Source organism: Maniola jurtina, chromosome 12 (genome assembly GCF_905333055.1).
Source record: "Maniola jurtina chromosome 12, ilManJurt1.1, whole genome shotgun sequence".
NCBI lineage: Eukaryota > Metazoa > Arthropoda > Insecta > Lepidoptera > Nymphalidae > Maniola > Maniola jurtina.
Window position 1 is genome coordinate 9,011,112 of NC_060040.1, and position 21,520 is coordinate 9,032,631.

Here is a 21,520-nt window from a genome sequence, read left to right on the forward strand (position 1 = left end):
GTTTTTTTGCGGCGGTCTTGGCTTTGGCTTCGATGGATCTTCCGAAGTTGATGTTAGCAGACACGTCGAGACCTAAGAGATCAATATGATCGGTGATATTAATAGATACATTCCGGAAAGTGGGAGTCAAGGTAAAAGGACTCCGTTTAGCTGTGAGTAGAGTATACTAATAAATAAAATTGGAGTGTCGGTCTGTAATTTCGAAATAACTACCGCATATTAAGGTCATATGGTTATTTGAACGATACTATAACCGAATCACACGTTTTTAAAATTTTTGTCTGTCTGTCTGTCTGTCTGTCTGTCTGTCTGTCTGTCTGTCTGTCTGTTTGAAAAGGCTAATCTTGGGAACGGCTGAACCGATTTTGACGGGATTTTCACAGACAAGTAGAGAATTGACCAGGGAGTAACATAGGCTACTTTTTAACCGACTTTCAAAAAGGGAGTTATGTTTTTCTACCTATGTACACCGAAATCTCCGAGATTTCTGAACCCATTTGCGTCATTTCTTTTTTAATCGATAGAGGAACTTTGCGACATTGTTTCATAAAAAATTTGGAGTCCAACTCCTCAATCCTGATGCTGCAGGGGATCTGACCAATCCACGCGGGCGAAGCTGCGGGCATCAGCTAGTATCTAATAATTTATAATGCCCTATTATTACTATCGTACATTTGAGACTATTTTTGTTATAACATCCTTAGATCTATTAGCTTATATTCCTACGTATGTATAACACTATACCACAGAATTCGAGTAGCAATTCCGCGAAACTATTGCATCAAAACCTACTACCTACCTTTTTCTATAAACACACCACACACACCTAACGCATGTGCATACCCGTGCCACGCGAATATGATCATTAAGGCGCTAAACGACTTACGGCTTTTGACTGTACATACAAATAATCTATACTAATATTATAAAGAGGAAACCTTTGTATTTTTGTATTTTTGTATGTTTGTATTGAATGGGCTCAAAAACTACTGGACCAATTTCAAAATTTCTTTTACCATTACTTAGAGGGATTCTTCCGAATCCGTATAGGCTATATTTTATCCCGGAAAATAGATAGGATTTTTCGTGGTAGTGAAAATTGTGGAGTAAGGCGTCGAAAAAACTGCCGTACGTTAACGATTCTCGCGAACGCTGCCTAAATGGTTAGAGATGTATGGTTGCCTTCTATAGAAAAGTTGTAGAACTCAATAATGCCTACAAAAAAGTCCGCGATAGTATAAACCAAACATTTATATTTTAGCCATTATAACCACTTTTCCATAGAATAAAGGTAATTAAAATTATTAGCCTATGTTTATTGATCATATTATCGTCAAATACACTATCCTTATCCAAATAAACTATTTATTGAGATAGGCTACTTTTTATCCCGGAAAATCAAAGAGTTCCCACAGGATTTCAAAAAACCTAAATCCACGCGGGCGATGCCGCGAGCATCGGCTATAAAATATAATTTGCATGTTTGTAAAAAATGTATAAATGTGTGGATGTTCATCATCCTATGATTAACAATACTGCTCAAAGAGTCTAATCCATCAACCAGTCATCATCATCATCATCATCATGATCAACCCATCGTCCGCTTATTAATAAGTACGGGTCTCCGCTCACAATAACAAGGGTTTACGGGGGTTTAAGAGAGAACGAAATATAAAGCAGATGCCCGCAGTATCTGCTTTATATTTCGATCAAATAAAACAAACGCGCTTTATAATAAAAAAAAAACAACGTTTAAAATTTAGATCAGGTCTCATTTGGGAAGCGGTGGTTAATTCCGGCTAAGAAGACAAAGGTTTTGATTCCTGTAACAGTGTGTTTGTCATTGTGTGAGGATATGTGGGGACATGTGGTAACGTAACGTGCACTTTGCTAATCAAGCGATTGCCGTAACAGTGACCTACGTTAAGCCACTCGTACCCCAAACCCATTTAAGGTTTAGTACAATGAATTTAGTTTTGATCCTTATTACAAGAAAGAGCTGTTTTATTTAACATGATGTTGTATGAGATAATCGCATTCTACCTAAATTAATTTTCTTTTAATTGATTATTTATTTACTCACTGCTTTTAAAAATGGGTACCTCATAATCGGACCTCATACCAAACCTTTATAGGATCAGTTTGTTGTCGGCTCTTTTTAGAAACCGCTTAGGTGTAAAATACTTAGGTCATTGCTAAAAAAAATCAAGTTTCTAAGTTATTTTAATAAAAAGCTTTTCTTACAAAAAGACACGTCATAATCTAACAGAGACAGAGCCCACGAGGGCCAGACCTTTGTTATTTTATAAAAGCTGAAGGTTTCTCTGTGTATTGTGCCCAATACACAGGCAGGAACGATCAGCCACTATGAAGTTTTGATCATAGTGGGAGATCACAGGTAATGAAGGTTTAAAAATCTTACGGCAAAGAATAACGTCTAAGTCTTTTTTTTAATATTTACTTCGGAATGGTATTAGAAATCACGTCATGCCTTGCCAGACACTTAGTATCGTGGCAATCCCTTGCCAGACACCCTTAAACTTTAACAATTCATTAAACTCGCGGGCTCCATAAAGGCTTCCCGTTGAACTACAATTTTGAGGGCACAAAGGGATTTTGTGGTACAAGAAGGGAAGAATTACGCGAAACATAAATAGGTATACCTGCCGTATTGCTGGGAAGTTTTTGACAGTACTATCAACATATTACAGTATTGACAGTAATATGTATGATATTATAACCGTTTAATTAAAACATACTTTAAATTAACATGAGATCAATATTTAATATTAACGAGAAAAAGTTAACCTCAGAATACTGTATTCTGAGTAGTTATGTAACTAAGATAATGTGTAGTCATTCAATATAATGAGAGTGCACATTCGACCGTTTATTAATTATTATAACAAAACAACTTTGTTGCAAGTTATAATAGCTTTTATTTATGGAAAAGATTTTTAATTAAATAATATTGACGTTATGCCTGTTCTGATATTTAAACTTGGCCAGTTAATTACATTTAACATTGAGAGTAAGGAAAAAATAAAATAATCGCTTTAGAGGTGGAGTCGGTTATAATATTAGCATAGTGTAATTCTGTGAAAGCTTCATTGGCCGCGGCAGTTGGTAACCCAATTAATATGTCCCGTGTCGCTGCGACAATTTTCAGAATTCTCCGCGTTCCGTTATTAAAACGTAATTAAAACGGGTAATTGGTTGAACCAGTGTAAAAACTGGGGTTTTAACTTGTTTAATCAGTGCACCTAATATCTTTAATAAAAATACAAATATCCTCAACATCTGCTGTAATTAATATTATCCTGATTCATATTTTGTAAATTCTAATAGTTTACAAGTTTTATTGCCTTTTGAAATTATTAAATAGGCTGAGATTGTTGCCGGCTCTTCTCATTAAAATCCAGTTCCAACCATAATCTTTGGTGATATGTCATACTCGCAATTAAATTGTTGTACATAGGTTCGTTATCCACGTAGGTAAGGCACCACAGGAAGGACATTTTATGAAAATTAACAAAATTTTTAAATGTGACTTTTACATCCGAACTGTAACGCATATGACGTCGTCTGATTCATCGCGTTGGTTCATGGTTCGATCCGACAGCAGAGTTTAAATTAGACGGTAGATTTTTGCTTCCACACTCCTCCTTGAAATTTCGTTATAACATTTATTATTATTGTGTTTTAAGTATTCTATGTGTTTTTTTGTTTTATTTAAGAAATCGATATGGGTATTTATTTAAAATCAAAAATGTAAAAACACTAGCTGATACCCACGACTTTGTCCGTGTGGATTTTTGCCCGTGGGAACTCTTAGATTTTCCGGTATAAAAAGTAACCTATGTTACTCTCCGTCCTTTCAACTAGATATCTCTATTCTCTAACAACCTTGACGTATTCTTCGAGACACACCTCCAAATCACGAACTCCAAATCACGAGTTACTAAGAATATTTTAATAAAAAAAACCTAATATTTTCTTTCGGTTCGAATCTGGATCCTCCTGATCCCCAGCCAAACAAGCTTACTACTTGTCCAACAAGGCAGTTGCACCAATTATTATTATTCACGAGCAATGATTCGGAATAGTCGGTGCAACGAACATAATATCTGTCTGACGTCTGATCCATTTAGTCATTCACTTGGACTAAGCTTCGATTGTCAAAGCTCCATTAAAGTCAACTACTGAATGCGTAGGAACATGTGGCGTGCGACATGAATTTTGATTAGCCGATGAATAGGAAGTAGCTAGGACTATATTAATGTCCCTGCTTGTATTCATTGCATTAACTTAAGTATTCTCTCCCTGCGTCGTACATATTCCCCATTTCTGACAGTCTTGTCTGCTTCTAATAGGTAACTTAAACTTGGGCTCTTAGATCCTTTTTTAGAAATATTTATTCGACAAATTAGGCCTACAGAAATAAATTTATAATAATATAATTTTTTTTTGTTGATGATCAAACCCATACATTGTTTTCTAAAGCGCAAAAGCAGAAGTTTTTCCTGGCATTTGAAAAGTCGTTTAGTCAGCCAGTTCAGTCCATCTTTACGTTTCACTTTGTCTGAGAAGAAGCCCACAAATTCGGCCGGTTATCCTTTTTTTTGCTACAATTGAATAGAGCAACCGCCGTGTTTTTTACTGGTTGGTCTTGAACCAGGGGTAGATGCATTTACAGATTCTAAAGTTTATATTATGTACGTACTTATAAAAGTTTGTTTGATAAATTCTTACGGCATTTCGTAATATCCTTAGAAAGCGAAATCACTGACATATTTATTTCTCTGCAACACATACAAACAACTTATTTATTCTTTGTACATATAGGTACGTACATGTGAATTGCCCACGTTAAGTAATTTTTAGTTCTCAAGGGATTTTCCTGAATGCTCGATCGTTTGTCTACGTGCGTATGAGAAATTAACTTCCATGAAAATTGGATTATTCCTTGAATATTGGATGGAGCTAGGCAGATATTATAAGTTTACACTATATCTTTTTAGGCTAACGCACGACGCTGCCGCACGAAAACTTTTGTGTCTTAACTATCGTAACACGAAAATTTTCGTGCGGCAGCCGCGCCGCCGCGCCGTGCTATCGTATTTACTAATGGTGAATGTGAACTCAATCTACTAGGTAACAACATTCAAATTCCTAGCAATATAATCTTTCGTGCATTCCATCCTTCTTCTACTCTGGTAAATTCATAACGTTGTTGCTAAATAAATGGAGCTTATTTTGCAAAACAGCGCAATCTAAAGGAAGGCGTCCACTAGAGACGGGTCGGACTGCTAAGGTGCGGCAAGCATTTTTGCTTATTGCATCCGTCATGCCGCTCTTCTCAGCAGGCGGATTTTTGCGTTGCAATGCGACCCGACCCGGCTGCTTAGCTTTACGCCTTTACGTGCGGCCTCTGTGGCGAGCGCGCTGTATATAATTTTTTTTTTTTTGGAATAGAGCGGTAATAAAGTAGGGTAGGTAAACGTGAAGTTCCAAGAAATTCATCTCAAATAAGCGCGTCCTTAGACTATCTATCTACTCTTTCTTAGTAAATAAATGATTTCCACAGGTAAGGAAATCAATCATTTTAAAATGAGGTTTATAAATAACCCGTAAATTGACGTCCGTACGTCAACAAACGACTACGATCGATTTCAAGCCTTTTTAGGGCATACGCACACGGGCAGTTTTATTTCCGTAAATTTTCGCGTTTCATTTTTTTTTCACATGTAAAAAGACACACAAACATAATTTAATTTAGAACTGTTTAACCTCGTGACTTTGGGTGCCAGTTGCGAGCCTATTGTATTTGTAAGTATAGTTTTCAGTTTATTTTTAAAATATTAGTCAAATATTACTTATTTATTTATAAAGAAAATAGTGAACATAAATACACCTCACTTTTGTAGACCAAATCACGAGATAATAAAATTATAACCCTTCCTTTTTGCCCTGCCGCAGTCGGGTAAAAATGGCAAATTGAGGCTGGTGCTTTTAATTTGCAGCCCAAATAGACCGTAGTTTGTAAATACTAGTGCCGACTAATATCATCGACCCAATAATATCGATTTATGATTTTAAGACTTAATGTAACAGATAGTTTTATAAATAAGAATCTTAAAGGTCCTTAACGTTCTTGCGAACTACTCTTTTATTAAATATTCAATGTTACTTTTTCTTTAATTAAAAATGATTGGAAGTAGAGCATTACTTACCTATTTGTGGAACATCATAAGGTCTGCCGGACCGCGAGGCGCGCAACATCATCTGGCTCGCCAGTTCGGCGGGCAGGTGCGGCGCGCGCTTGTTGTTGCGCGCCCGGCGGCGGTCTTTGTGCATGGCGGCTTGCTGGCGCTGCGGGTAGGGCTGGTCCTGGTCCGCGGGCGCCGAGTCCGGGTCGAATATCTCGTGCAACGGGCGAGAGCGCAGCTGCAGGTCGCGGCCGCTGCGCCACTCGGCGGGGAAGCGGCGCGGCGCGGGCTCGGCTGCGGAGCGCAGCGCCAGCGCCGCCAGCACCGTGGCCACGCAGCACACGCGCATCGTCACCGCCGCCCGCGCGCCCCACCACACGCGCATCCCCCGATACTAAGTACACGGCCCGAAGCGCACACCCACTGGGCGCCTGCCCGACCACATTATTAGAACTCCACGACTAAGTTAGACCTTCTTCTTTTTGCGCTTCAGCTCAGTGGTGTTGTTATGTGTCACTCCAAATTTTGCTTCCGTTACTCGATTTAACGACTTTACAACCTGTAACAAAGAGAAACTACATGAATTTGTGATAATAATAAATATCTATGTAAATTTTCCCACAGAACATATGCCAAAGAAGAATCTGCAGTTTATTTACCGACGCTAGATATGACACTGTTTGGCTTCGGGCAACATCTCTGCAATAATTGACCGATGTCACGATGTGTATGTTACGGTATTGTATTAGTCTGTGTAATATCCTAACGTCATCTGTCACTTGTCACATACTTGTCACTTGTCACCTATCGCTGTCTTGATACAATGTCTGTCTGTGTCGTGTGAATGGAAATAAAGTCAAATCCAAGAGCATCCATCTTTTATTTGTAACACACCAATGAAATATGGTGCCAGAACAGGGATCACAATAAAGAAAAACAATGCAGGACGAAGATTTTGTGAACACAAAGCCTAGAAGACCACCAGGTCACAGCGAGTCGTCAACCAGCCACGCCATGACACCATTGCCAGTAGGCATGACCCTGCCGCCGTTCATCGTTGAAGGTAACAACGTCCCATTGTTATGGAAAAAATGGCTCACACGACTGAAAGTCTATTTAAAGGCAAATAATTTAGATGAAGCCGAAGATGCACGTAAAACAGCCATTCTCTTGCAATTCATCGGATCAGATTGTCTGGAAATTTTTTACTCATTTGACCTAGATATCGAAAAAGTTAGTTTTGGCGATCTCTGTAAAAAATTTACACAGTATTTCACTCCGAAAATAAACGTCACGATAGAAAGGCATAAATTATTTAGCAGGAAACAACTACCAAATGAATCTATAGACACCTATGTCACGGATCTAAAAAATTTAAGTCACACTTGTGAATTTGGTGACATACGTGAAAGCTTGCTCAGAGACATATTTAGCTGGAACTGCAACAACACTTACTATAAAGAAAGGATTCTAATTGAAAAACCGAACACCCTAGAGGAGGCAATAAACATAGCCAAGCGCTGTGAGTCTACTAAACAACAAGCAAAAGCATTGGAAGACGCATCATTACATTTCATAGGACGCGTGTCAAGATCACCAAGTCGCAGAGACTCTTCCCATAGAAACAGGTCCAGACACCAGTCACAGCAAAGACGTCAACGCACACCATCAACATCAAGTCAGAGGAATACATCATGTGGTCGGTGCGGTCAGGTACATAGATTCAAGTGCCCAGCTCAAGGTGTCAAGTGCAGAAAGTGTAATAAGTCCAATCATTTCGCTCAGTTTTGCCGTTCACATCAAGTAAAAGTAGTCAATTGTGAAAATCAGTCTGTAAATAATGAATCTTTGTTTTATGTTGGTTCTGTCTACTGTATACAGGATGATAAGTCTAATTTGTCAAAACCTTGGAATATTGATCTATGTATAAACCAAATACAGGTAAATTTTTTATTAGACACTGGAGCAGACACAAATATTCTATCCATTCACACATACAACTCATTAAATCTGCCACTTTCCAACATACACAAAAGTAAGAACACACTTTCTACATACAGTGGAGAAATTATCCCTCTGGTAGGTCAATGCAATTTGTCAGTGATTCATAAAAATAAGTCATATACAGTTAACTTTCATATAGTCGACATGAAAAGTCAAAATATTATAGGTAGGGATACCTGTAAAACTTTAAATTTAATAAGAAAAATTAATAGTGTTTCTTTCCAGAATTTAACATGTCAAGATATAGTTGATACAAATAAGGACTTGTTTGAAGGTTTAGGTTGTCTAACAGATTTTCAATGCGAACTAACCTTGAAGCCTAATGCAACTCCATCTATAGAGGCATGCAGAAGGGTTCCATTCCGTCTTCATCAACCACTAAAACAAGAGCTAGAATCTATGGAAAAAAGTGGAGTCATACAACGAGTTGAAGAGCCTACTGAATGGGTAAGCGCTCTAGTCTTAACCTCAAAAAAGAATGGTAAATTACGTCTGTGCATTGATCCTAGAAAGCTAAATCAGTCAATTTTAAGATCACATTTCCAATTTCCAACCTTAGATGAAATTAAATCTAGTCTTGCTGGAGCTCAGTATTTTTCAACATTAGATGCCAATAAAGGCTATTGGATGCTCAAGTTGTCAGAAGCTTCTTCTAAGCTCTGTACATTTATTACACCTTTTGGACGATATAGATTCACTAGGTTACCCTTTGGTATTAATGCAGCTCCAGAAATATTTCATAGAGAAATGATAAAAAGATTTGGTGATATTGAAGGTGTTAAGATTATGATGGATGATTTTCTTATTTATGGTAGAACTGTAGAAGAACATAATCAACGGTTACAAAAAGTCTTAGAAAGAGCACGTCAAATTAATGTAAAATTTAACAAAGAAAAGTCTGTGTTTTGTCAAAAAGAAGTCAAATATTTAGGCCATATATTTAGTGAAGAAGGTGTACAAGTTGATAAGTCTAGAGTAAAAGCTATTTGTAACATGCCAAGTCCTAAAAATATAACAGATCTTCAAAGATTCCTAGGTATGGTCAATTATCTTAGTCCATTTATTAAAAATTTGTCACAGCAAATAAGTCATTTGCGAGCACTTTTATCAAAAAATACTGAATGGTATTGGTCAGAGCACCATGAGTCTCAATTTAATAATATTAAAAAAGTTATTTGTTCAACACCTGTCTTAACATACTATGACCCTAAAAAGGAAATAATTTTATCTGTAGACGCATCGAAGGATGCCATGGGTGCAGTGTTATCCCATGACAAGCAACCCATTGCATATGCATCTGCTTCTCTAAGTAAAATACAACAGTCCTACTCGCAGATCGAGAAAGAACTACTAGCTGTCCTCTTTGGTTGTACTAAGTACCACCAATACATATATGGTCATAACATAACAGTGGAGACAGACCACAAACCTCTCATAACTCTTTTCAAAAAAGCTCTATATGACATTCCCCCAAGATTGCAAAGAATCATGCTTAGATTGCAGCCGTATGATCTAACTGTTGTATACAAGCCTGGTCGTTACTTATATATTGCAGATACTTTGTCTAGAGCAGCATTAAGTGAAACTTGTTTGTCAGAAGTTGATCAAGATATAGATTTACATGTCAATATAATAATGTCTAATTTGTCAGTCAGTCCAGAGAAATTAAAAGAAATTCAAGAGTCTACAGTCCAAGATCAAACATTAAGTCAAATAATTCAATATTGTCACAACGGATGGCCTGAACATAAGCGTTCAGTTAGTCAGTCAGTCAAATCTTATTATAGTCTCAAAGATCAAATATATGTCATTGATAACGTTGTCTTCAAATCTAACTGCATTATAATCCCAGAGTCAATGAGAGAGTATATATTAAAACTAATTCATTCTGCCCATCAAGGTATAAACAGCTCAATCCGTCTAGCAAAAACTACAGTCTTTTGGCCAAATATGCAAAATGACATAGAAAAATATATAGGTCAATGTAACATTTGTCTATCTTACCGTCGAAATAATAGTAAAGAACCAATTATGCAACATGAGTATGAAAACATACCATGGTACAAAATTGGTATAGATATTTTTGAATTTGAACGAACTAAATACTTAATGGTAGTTGACTATTATTCAAAGTATATAGAACTTGCCAAGTTAACATCAGGCTATTCAGCTAGCCAAGTAATTACACATTTAAAGTCAATATTGGCCCGTCATGGAATTTGCAGGATTGCAATAACAGACAATGGCCCCCCGTTTAATAGCAAAGAGTTTAAGTTATTCACTCAAGAATGGGACATAGAACACATAACTTCTAGTCCATACTTAAGTAGGTCAAATGGTTTAGTTGAAAGGACTATTGGAACTATAAAAAATATGTTAATTAAGTGTAAAACTGACAAATCTGATATGTATTTAGCATTACTTTTGTACAGAAATACCCCTAAACAAAGTCAATATTCACCAGCAGAGTTATGTATGTCTAGACAACTGCGTACAGCAGTTCCTACTGGAAAAGAAAACTTGCTACCTAAGCTTTGTGATATGAATAAAATAAAGAAATTAAATGAAAAACAAAAGTCATACACAAAATTTTATTATAATAAACATACAAAAATTCTTAAACCATTGCATGTAGGTGATAAAATCTTATTTAAACACAAACCTGAACACAAAAAATGGGTTCCTGGAGTTATTATCCAGATAGGTCCTGAACCTAGAAGTTATCTAATAAATAGTGAACTAGGACAGTTTAGGAGAAACCGTCAGTTTATCATTAAACAGTCAGTACACACATAATATCATTTTCCACAGCACAGTCAGTATACCTATAAAGATGTAAACAAAATGAAATTGTTATTTGTTAGTAAGTTTGTTAGTATTTCAATTATTTAAAGATGTAAACAAAATGTTAGTATTTAAATTATTTTTCAGGAAAGGTAAAGGTTCAAAAAACAAATGTCAATTTTAGTAGTAGTCTGTCAATGTATCGAGAAAGGCAAAGGTTGTAAACCATGCAGCCTGGATAGTCATAAGTGATTTTCTTGTGGTGTTATAAAAAATAATGTTGTACTTGTACTATGTATATACTTGTGTTTATAAAATATAAAAAATCTGTCGTTGTCATAATAATAAAATTGTTAACAGTTAGTACCTAGTGTTAAAAAAAAAAAAAAAAAAAAGGGAGATGTTACGGTATTGTATTAGTCTGTGTAATATCCTAACGTCATCTGTCACTTGTCACATACTTGTCACTTGTCACCTATCGCTGTCTTGATACAATGTCTGTCTGTGTCGTGTGAATGGAAATAAAGTCAAATCCAAGAGCATCCATCTTTTATTTGTAACACACCAATGAAATAGTGTATAAGTGAAACGACTTGCGGCATTGTTTGTAGGCACATGAAGGGACCCGCTGTCATTTGTGCATACCATCACAAAAAGGCGATAGAAAAACATAATACTAAAACCACCCTAATAAAATATGTCAATAAATAATAATCATTAGACATTAAAACCTTATTACCTTATTTGTCTTACCACAAAAAAGTTTAAAACAAGCGAACCTAAGCTAAGCTGGGGTGGAGAGGAGATAGTTTGTCGTAAAATATGTACCTAAGCTCATAGCCTTCTTTCTTCTCCTGGGCTGGTTTCCGCACTTGCCGTGCGTGCGTTAAAAAAGCTCATAGCCTATCGCTTCACGGAATTGGTGTAAAGATAATAATCTACATATTACGTTACATAGACGGTTGCAATGTCGACTTTACTGGAAATGTGGAAACTTTTATAATAAAAACAAATTAACTGAGTTCTAAGTGCTAGCGTTCGCCGCTCCCTTTTACGTTTACTTTAAGAATGAAAGTTTGTCCTTAACAGCTTTACTTGTTACTCAGATGGACTGTGCCCGAATGGACATACATTAAAAAAATCAAGTAAGTATTATGGTTTAGTTGGATGGCAGATCTTGAAAATTTCATAAGGTTAGCGACTTAAACTTTGGCCACATAAGTAGGTAATAACTAAAGTAGGTTGCACAAGTTATTGTATGATTAAGGTTAAAAATAAAATCCAAACTTAACAAATTCTCACTTGTGCAATTATTGCTTTTATTGACGGGTAAATTTTAACGGTAACTACGTAACGTAACTTTAACCGGCTGTCATGCAACTTATACTGTTGACTTCACCGTCTACTCGTATATTGGCACGTTTATCGATGAAAATGCGAGCTTTGTAAATTAATTCAAAATATTTTTGTAGACCTCTTGATAAGCTTACTTAATTCGCATCAAATCAGGTGAATCTCAGTTTACAACGTGCAGCATGCGATAAGCACCGTCCGCTCACCTACTACTCGTAGCTACGTAACATACAGGGAAAGCAACATCGATGTATATGGATAGGCCCTTAGAAGAAAAAAAATGCGCTCACAAGTTAAAGAGAATTGGCAAAAGTCTCTTTATCACGCATCAGTCGGCCGCACACGCTTTATCGTATCGCACGTGTTTTTGACTGTCGAAAATGCCGTCATGTGCGGTCAAATCTTGCAAAAACCGTACGGAAATCCATCAAAAAAAAGATGGAATAACATTTCACTCGTAAGTATATCGTTTTCTCATTTAATTTAACGTATAAGCTGGGTATATTTTTAATTTTGCTATGATTAAATATTTGCCGCAAAAATATCGTACAATTGGAATACAGAAAGAATGGAGTCGTGTTATTTTTTTTGAAGTAAAACTTTTTATTCGCGTATGACAGACTACTTATCATCATGAATATATTTAACTATGATTGTATGTTTGTAAGTATTTAACTATGTATGTTTGTATATAATTAACTGTTTTACTATGTATGTATATCTGTACTAGTAGACTAGCGATGTTTCCGATATTCGCATCCTCACCCGCAATTGTGAAGGTTACGCATTGATTTGGGCATCCACATCTGCATCTACAATAATAATAATCAATGCGGATAGTTAGCGGATGCGGATGTTGCAAGTCGCGAAAACTATACATGTATGTCTGAGTGTATACATGCTTATATGTATTTTTTATGTATTTAACTATGTATGTTTATGTATGTGTTTAACTATTTAACGATGTGTGTATTTTGTATGTATACGTCGTACGTATGACGTAGTTATATTTTAGCGATTTTGCGGGCTTCCGCATCCGCAACGGCGAAGCTGCCGCATTGATAGAGGGTTCCGTACTACAGAAGTTTTTTTGGTTATGGTTTATATTATTACATATTATTTGTGAAAATTCTTTGTTAGATTCATTACATGCTCATATCTGCACTAATAATATTTTTAACGCAAAAAAAAAATTGACGAAATATTGCACAAAACAGCTCCATTCCATCCTTGATCTTTTTAATAATAGAGAGTTGACGCTCGCGTCAAATTCACTGACGAGTTCAATGACGTAATATTTATTTTTTTATAGGCTCATTTTTGTAAACGGATTTATATGGGAATGGCATATCCTTATACATCGATGGAAAGCAAGCAATCAAGCAAGCAATAAGCACCACCAACACGCAACATTATACAAATTTTCTGAAACACATTCAACATACGTTTCAGTCCGACACTAGAGTATTCTCACGTAAACTCTACAATGCAAAATAACAAAGTCCTTTGAAAATTTCGTTCTGTGGATTACAATGAATTAAGCTTGTTGTTCCTTGTGTGTCATGGACTTTTGCGAAGCAACGCCTGCTTCTGTTCTACATTTAAAATCCTATTTATAAAAATAACTAGCTGGCCCGAGAGACGTTCTGTCCATAAACTTTTAAAATCCCCTCTAGATTTGTTTTACGAGTATATGTAATATTCCCTATTCTCGCAAATATATTTTTCCTGATAACTTGTCCATGACCAAAAACAAAACAAAAAAAGAACTACGTATATCCATGATGAGTTTATACAACAAGTGTAAATTAAAAATTTATAACACCCCCGACAAGTAAAGGTTACAGTAACTAGAAAAGAGCTGATAACTTTCAAACAGCTCCGATTTTCTTGGATTTAAGCTAAGAACACTCTCGATCAAGCCACCTTTCAAAACAAAAAAACTAAATTAAAATCGGTTGATTAGTTTAGGAGCTACGATGCCACAGACAGATACACCGATACACAGATACACACGTCAAACTTATAACACTCCTCTTTTTGGGTTGGGGGTTAAAAACCCCATAGAAAAAGATAGGTGTTAGCTAGTATGTAATATGTAGAGAGTTGAAATTTACACAGAATCTGTAGTCCTATTACCGCTATAACAAAAAATAATAAAACAATTCAAAATGACCCCCATGAAAAAAGGGTTATTTTTTGTTCAATGGTACGTGTGCGAGTCCAACTCGCACTTCAGCCCAGTGAAGGACGAACCTTCGATTCTATGGCATCATTTGTTTGAATACCCCTCAGCGGGAGATCAGACTGATGAATAAGAAAAATAGAGTAGTCGTTACTTATAATAGAATCCTCAATTCGCACTAAATCTTTATTATCACGCTGACGTGTTACGAATTACGGGCAATGAAAACGATGTAATTTGATTGCGCTAAAACATCTATCCATCAGCTGTACCTAATAGCAGGATTCTCAGAAGAGACGATGAATGATCCGAATTTCATTCATTCTGTTACATCAAGGCATTAATTTTGGGTACGAAATAATTATTTACAATAATTAACTACTCCGCACGTATTTCTGCCTTTTTTCAATTTCAGATAGACAGACAGACAGACAACGAAGTGATCCTATTTTACTTTTGAGGTACGGAACCCTAAGAACGGTCAAGTTCGAATCAACTCGCACACAAAGGGTTCCGTACCATCGTACAAGATATAAGCTCAGTACCTACTAGGTTCTAGGGTACCGTTGCCTTCGGGTATGAGATGTGACTGTGGCTAAACCTTATTTGACAGTCGCAAATCAAGTGATATAATTTTCCGCAGGGAGCAATAAGGATTTGATAGCAATACATTTAGCCCTGCCATTTTAGTTTAAAGATAGAGCACAAGAGATTGTTACACTAAATACTAGGTACCTATACTTACTTGTTAGCACCTGCTATTGTGGGTGTTCGATCCTGTACGTAACGAGTCATATATCTTCTACATGCTCGCCTAACTTTACGTGTCGTAAACTTCTCCATTAGGCTTAGACACCTTACCAGGTATGTCCTTTAACGATCGCTTTCGTTCTTTTCCAGCGGATGTACTTTATATTGTAGGTACTTAGGTACCTATAGTACGGTAGGTCGAGATGGCAATCGGGGTAGGGACGCCCCGCTCACCCGCACAGCCCTCGCGCTTGCCGGTGCGGGCGAACGCGGGCGCTGTGCGGGTGTGTTGGGCGTTACCCCGCCTCACACCCCGATGCCCATCTCGACCATACCTACTTACATATTTTGTATTTATTACTAGATGATGCCCGCAGCTTCGCTCGCGTGGATTGGTCAGATCCCCTGCAGCATCAGGATTGGAATCCAAACTTTTTATGGAACAATGTCACAAAGTTCCTCTTTGCCTCCTTGATTTCAAAAAAAATTAGGCAAATCGGTTCAGAAATCTCGGAGATATCGGTGTACATAGGTAGAAAAACACAACTCCTCTATTTTTTAAAGTCGGTTAAAAAAGTAGCCTATGTAGCTTTAAATAACTTAAACAATCTTAAATACGTAGGTATGTGCAATTTTGATGGAAATCTGGCAAACCACAGACATACATAGATACTAGTTTCTAAAATATAAATTCTATCTGTGAGAACTTGTTATTAGCTTTAATTTTCTTTTGTTCTTATCTATTTACTTTTAACCCCCCACCCAAAAAGAGGGGTGTTATAAGTTTGACGTGTATCTGTGTATCTGTCTGTGGCATCGTAGCTCTTAAACCAATGAACCGATTTTAATTTAGTTTTTTTTTGTTTGAAAGATGGCTTGATCGAGAGTGTTCTTAGCTATAATCCAAGAAAATCGGTTTAGCCGTTTGAAAGCTATCAGCTCTTTTCTAGTTATTGTAACCTTCACTTGTCGGGGGTGTTATAAATTTTTAATTTACACTTGTTACTGTATGTAAGCTGTAAGTTTTCCTATGCAAAATAAAATAAAATATGTCTACAAAATTATATCGAGTTTGATTGGTTATAATATTGAAATGAAAACCAAACTACGTTGGTGTGGTGCGAATGACGGACAGATCACCTTTATACCATTAGCAGTGAGATTAAAGCTTTACAATCATTTTGAGATTACCGACGGTCCGATAAATAACTAATCCTTTGAATGAAGAGAAAGTCTTTGTGAGAATATAAGCTATTAAATTGCTTTAGGTACTCTTGGTGGTTTCTGTATTAAATTTCTATTAGTTGATTAAATTGGGTGTTCAAGATTGTACTCTGTTAATATTAAATAACTTTTTAAGTAACACCACTGAAAATACCTTGGGTTTTTATTATCAAACATTAAGGTTGTATGCATTGGCTGAATTTATATGTAGGTAGGTATGTGATTCTATTCTTGTAAATCATAAATGGACTATCTAAGTATATTTCAACTCTTGGATTTTGTGGATAAAATACAAACATTTAATTAATTAATCAAAAAAATTATACCTCGTTTTTAAAACGGTCTGATAAGAATAAAATAAAATTATAGTTATGAGAATAATTGAAAAGTCAAAAAGTGAAACAAAAGAAGTGTTAAAATAGTAGGTATGAGCGGTTACGCACTCATCTGATCCGAGTCCGTGAAAATACGTTCCGAAGTGGTCATAGAACTATTTGTATGGTAGCTTAGGCACTATGTCCGACTTCCGCCATCCGATATCTCACCGTCATCAGTCACAATATCTCGGATGTGCCTCAAATTCAAATCGGACGTATGATGTCGATATGTCAAAAATGTCCACTGAATAGCAAGCTGAATAGCTGATTAGTGCGTAAGTAATAATATCTTCTAAGTAATAATATCTAGTTATTGCCATACAAGGCGTGCAATATCCGAGTTCGGTCCGCGTTTTTTATATCCGTATTTTCACGGACTCGGATTGGATGAGTGCGTAATCGTTCGAAGGAGTATAGAAAGTACATACACCTATACATTAATCTTTTAATGGTTTTTTGATTTTTTTTCTCTCTCTCTTTTTCTATGGGCTATGTTTAAAATTTGAAATCTCTAGGGCAACGGAAATTTTGTTTCAACAACAAAACAAAAAAAACACAGTTTGTCAGACCAGAAAGGCAGTTAGTAAAAACATGGTTGAAACAAAAATTTTACCAAGCTTCTAATAATGTCATATATTCAGAGTTCCTTACCCGAAGGGTACATAGCAACGGAACCCTATTACCATCCAGTTGCCTGTCAGTCTGTCCGTCTGTCAGTGGGCTGTATCTCGGTATGGGCTGAACCGTAATAGATATTGTTGAAATAATTACACAGTGTGTGTTTCTATTGTCGCTATAGCAACAAATAGTAAAAATTTCAGAATGGTCGCCGCATAAATTAAATAAAAATAAAAAGTACATAATCTCGTATGATGGTACGGAATCCTTCGTGTGCGAGTCCAACTTGCATTTGATAGCTTTTTTATTATTCGGCTATGTTGTCTAAAACAATCGATAATGGCTAATAATAACATGTAAAAATAAACAACAGGGCAGACACAGCGTTCAATAAAGTTTCAGACTGCCCTTATATTATTACGGAGAACTTAAGGGCCAAAACCTGTAGCGTGCTATCGGCAAGGCTATATTTATAATCGGGTGGTGCGGTGGGCCGTTGACGTCATCGCGCGGGTGGAGCGGGCGAGCCGGGCGGCCGCGGCGCGCCCTCTGATACGCACTTGCAAATTCGCACCTCCATGAATGGAGGAATTGAATTATCCCCAGACCGACTCCCAGTGTACGCGACCTGAGCTGAACCCTAACATATCCGCGCGCACACGTTCCTCTCCAACTTCAGTCTAGTGCTATTGAACTGCTACGACGGGACACGAATATAATGCAAGCAACCGCTTTCCGAATGGTGGATCGTAAACAATTCCGTCACGCTTCCGATGTAAACGCGGGGCCTTGAAAGTAATAATGGCAGTAATTTCTGAAATATATTTGTGATAGCTCCGTAGCTATTCGTGGAACGAGTAGGTTTCTAATTGTGAGAATTCTTATTTGTTCATTGAGTAAGCTGGTAAAATTTTGTTTAGTAATTTCAGGAATTCGTAGCTTACAGTTTAAGCTTGATTTTTAGAAATAGAAATAAAAAGATTTTTTATTCAAAGAACTTTTACAAGTGCTTTTGAATCGTTAGTGGAATCTACCACTGGTTCAGAAAGCAAAAAACTCGGCGGTATAAGTAAAAATTTGACAATCCACGGCCATATGCCATGAAAACGTTCGAATGTTCTCATGTTCTCATCTCTATTATCAAAGATGATCAATGGTACTATAATCAACGTTAACTTCTTTTTATTCCGAAAAATCAGAGGTTTCATGGTATTCTTAAAAACCTAAATCCAGGCGAACGAAGTCGCGGGCATCAATAAGTTTATAAACAAAATGCTTCTAATAATAACGCTAAAAAAAATAGCTTTTCTGCAATGAGCATTATGAAACAGATAGCAAAATATTTAGATCTGCCATTTTAGTTTAGAGACACGGTACAACGGAATTGACCACGATGAGCTTATAATGAGCTGATTTATGCGTTTGATCGATTCTGAGAGTGCTGTACACTATTAGCAACGTAATTAAGTGCCTTGATTAACATAAAAAAGCTTTTGCATATAATGAAAGTAAAACATGTTTAAATTCGTTTCTTTAGTATTTTACAACTTAATAAAATGCCTTGTTAATTTTAACATAGTTAAGTCATAGCAAATGAATGAAATGGATAATATTTAAATATTTTATTAAATAATCCAACATTGAATCGGGGTAGATAAACCTTTCAATTCTTTTTTGCGCAGCAGTGAGGAGAAAAGGATGTTTATTGGAAACGTAAATAATTTTCTTTGTGGTTTGTACCCACCTATATAAAATGCGTCGATATATTTTTTGCAGCGAGTGCAAAATAAGCGGAGGAATGTTATTTTGCTATAAGTTTAGTCATATAAATCCGCTAAAACAAGTCATGCTTAAGAAAGATAAAAAACACGACTGCTCAAAAACGAATTAAAAAGTAAAAATTTTCACATTTGAAAATGGCGCCATACAGCCGCCATGTTGATTTTTTATGATTTATAGCCAACTAGCTGACGCCCGCGACTTCGTCCGCGTGGATTAAGTTTTAGAAATCCCGTGGGAACTCTTTGATATTCCGGGATAAAAAGTAGCCTATGTGCTAATCCAGGATATTATCTATCTCCATTCTTAATTTCAGCCAAATCCATCCAGTGGTTTTTGCGTGAAGAAGTAACAAACATACACACACACACACACTCACACACACATACACACAAACTTTCGCCTATATAATATTAGTCACCCGAGATAAAAAGTAGCCTATGTGCTAATCCAGGATATTATCTTCTCCATTCTGAATTTCAGGCAAATCCGTCCAGTGGTTTTTGCGTGAAGGAGTAACAAACATACACACACACACACTCACACACACACATACTCATATACACACAAACTTTCGGCTTTATAATAATATTAGTGTGATGCCATTTGGCATGATGTAAAGATTCTAACGATACGATACCTCATGCATCCAAATCTGTTCAGGCATTTAAAAGATACGGTCGAATAACACACTCACTCATCCTACATACATAATATATACGTCATGAATCCTGAAAATATTACATTCCTTTTTTGGACAGGTCGTGTAATTATCTCGCAGATAAAATATGAGGCTTCAGAATATTAATAACGTTACCGATAAAAGAATTGAATTTAAATGGAATATTTTTTGTAAATACCGCCTCCGTAAAGGTGGGTTCGCACTCATCCGATCCGAATCCGTGAAAATACGGTCCGAAGTAGTCATAAAACTATTTGTATGATAACTTACGCATTAGATCCGACTTCCATCATCCGATTTCTCCTTGCCGTCCGTGAGAATATCTTGGATGTGCCTTGGATTCAAAGCGGACATATTATGACGTAGATATTACAAAGATGTCTACTGAATAGCTTGGATTTGGATTAGTGCGTAAGCAATATCCGAATTCAGTCCGAGCTTTTTATATACGTATTTTCACGGATTCGGATCGGATGAGTGCGTAGCCGCCCTAAAGGTTCATTGTGAACCCTCGTCCTCAGGGCCTATGGTCATGTTAACTAAATATCTTTGTGCTGAAAAAAACAAGATCTTTTTCTGTATTGTTTTTATAAAGTAAATAAAGCATTGAATAATATTCGACCCAGGCGATGTGGTGACTGACCACTGATATTTTGCTTTAGGTTAAACAGTTTACAGTTACTATAACCAAAGGGTTAAGACTTCATCATCATCATCAGTCATTTTAGCCTGTGAAGGTTATAACCTTCTTAGCCTTTCTCGTGTAGCCTTACATCCTTTATAACCCTCTTTATGTCTTAGTAAAGCTTGAATTAGAAAAACTATTTTCGGAAACCAATATAAAAAGCTACCTTGACAAGTTACTTAAATATACCAAATGGAAGTTTATCTTTCAGAACAATATTGTCTTGTAACATAGAGTGATGTCAACCTAACAAGGGTAGACTTGATACGAGCAAGGTCTGAGATTTTCAGAGTAACTAAACTCCGCGAACGTGTAGTGATGTTATGTGTCTCCAAGGAGAAAATATTGCGACTAACAAGGGATTCCGAGACACGTTCATACAATGCAGTGTACCGTTACGGGCTGAGTTTCAGTTCAGGTAGCATAACATGTCTCTGTAGGATAGAAGCCATACTTAATATTATAAATGCGAAAGTGTATCTGTCTGTCTGCTAGCTTTTCACGACCGATTACGATTTGTTTAACCGAATTTGGTACAGGGATAGCTTACATCCTGGGACGGGCATAGGCTACTTTTTATGCCGGAAAATCAAAGAGCATCTTCGGGATTTTTAACAAAACTATGATCCACGTGGATGAAGTCGAACGAAACAGTAGGTAACTCTGTCTATTCAGTGAATTTAAAGCAAATTGTGTGTAGAACTGTTTTGTTTGATTGCGGAATTGTGTGATTTGCAACCCGGCACCGTCCACATGGATTGACTCGTGTCTTGGAAGTCTGATCTGATTATGTTAAGTGCCTTTCCTGTTCGATTTCCTACTACTACATTATTAGCACGTTCACAAAACTGAACACAAATTTACATGAAC

General features: G+C 36.5%; 1 protein-coding gene and 1 long non-coding RNA gene across 2 annotated transcripts in view; one reads left to right on the top strand and one right to left on the bottom strand.

Annotated features, from left to right (window-relative positions):
- LOC123870138 overlaps positions 1-21,520 on the bottom strand; it is a 111,380-nt gene that overhangs the window by 62,282 nt on the left and 27,578 nt on the right. Inside the window, exon 2 of the mRNA XM_045913314.1 lies at positions 6,234-6,768. Coding sequence (XP_045769270.1) covers positions 6,234-6,594 — 361 coding nt within the window. The 5' untranslated portion in view covers positions 6,595-6,768. The remainder of the gene's footprint in view (positions 1-6,233; positions 6,769-21,520) is intronic.
- LOC123870143 lies at positions 1,092-20,363 on the top strand. Its single transcript, XR_006797017.1, has 3 exons — positions 1,092-1,101; positions 16,935-17,026; positions 20,243-20,363. It is a non-coding gene; the product is annotated as an uncharacterized LOC123870143 (long non-coding RNA).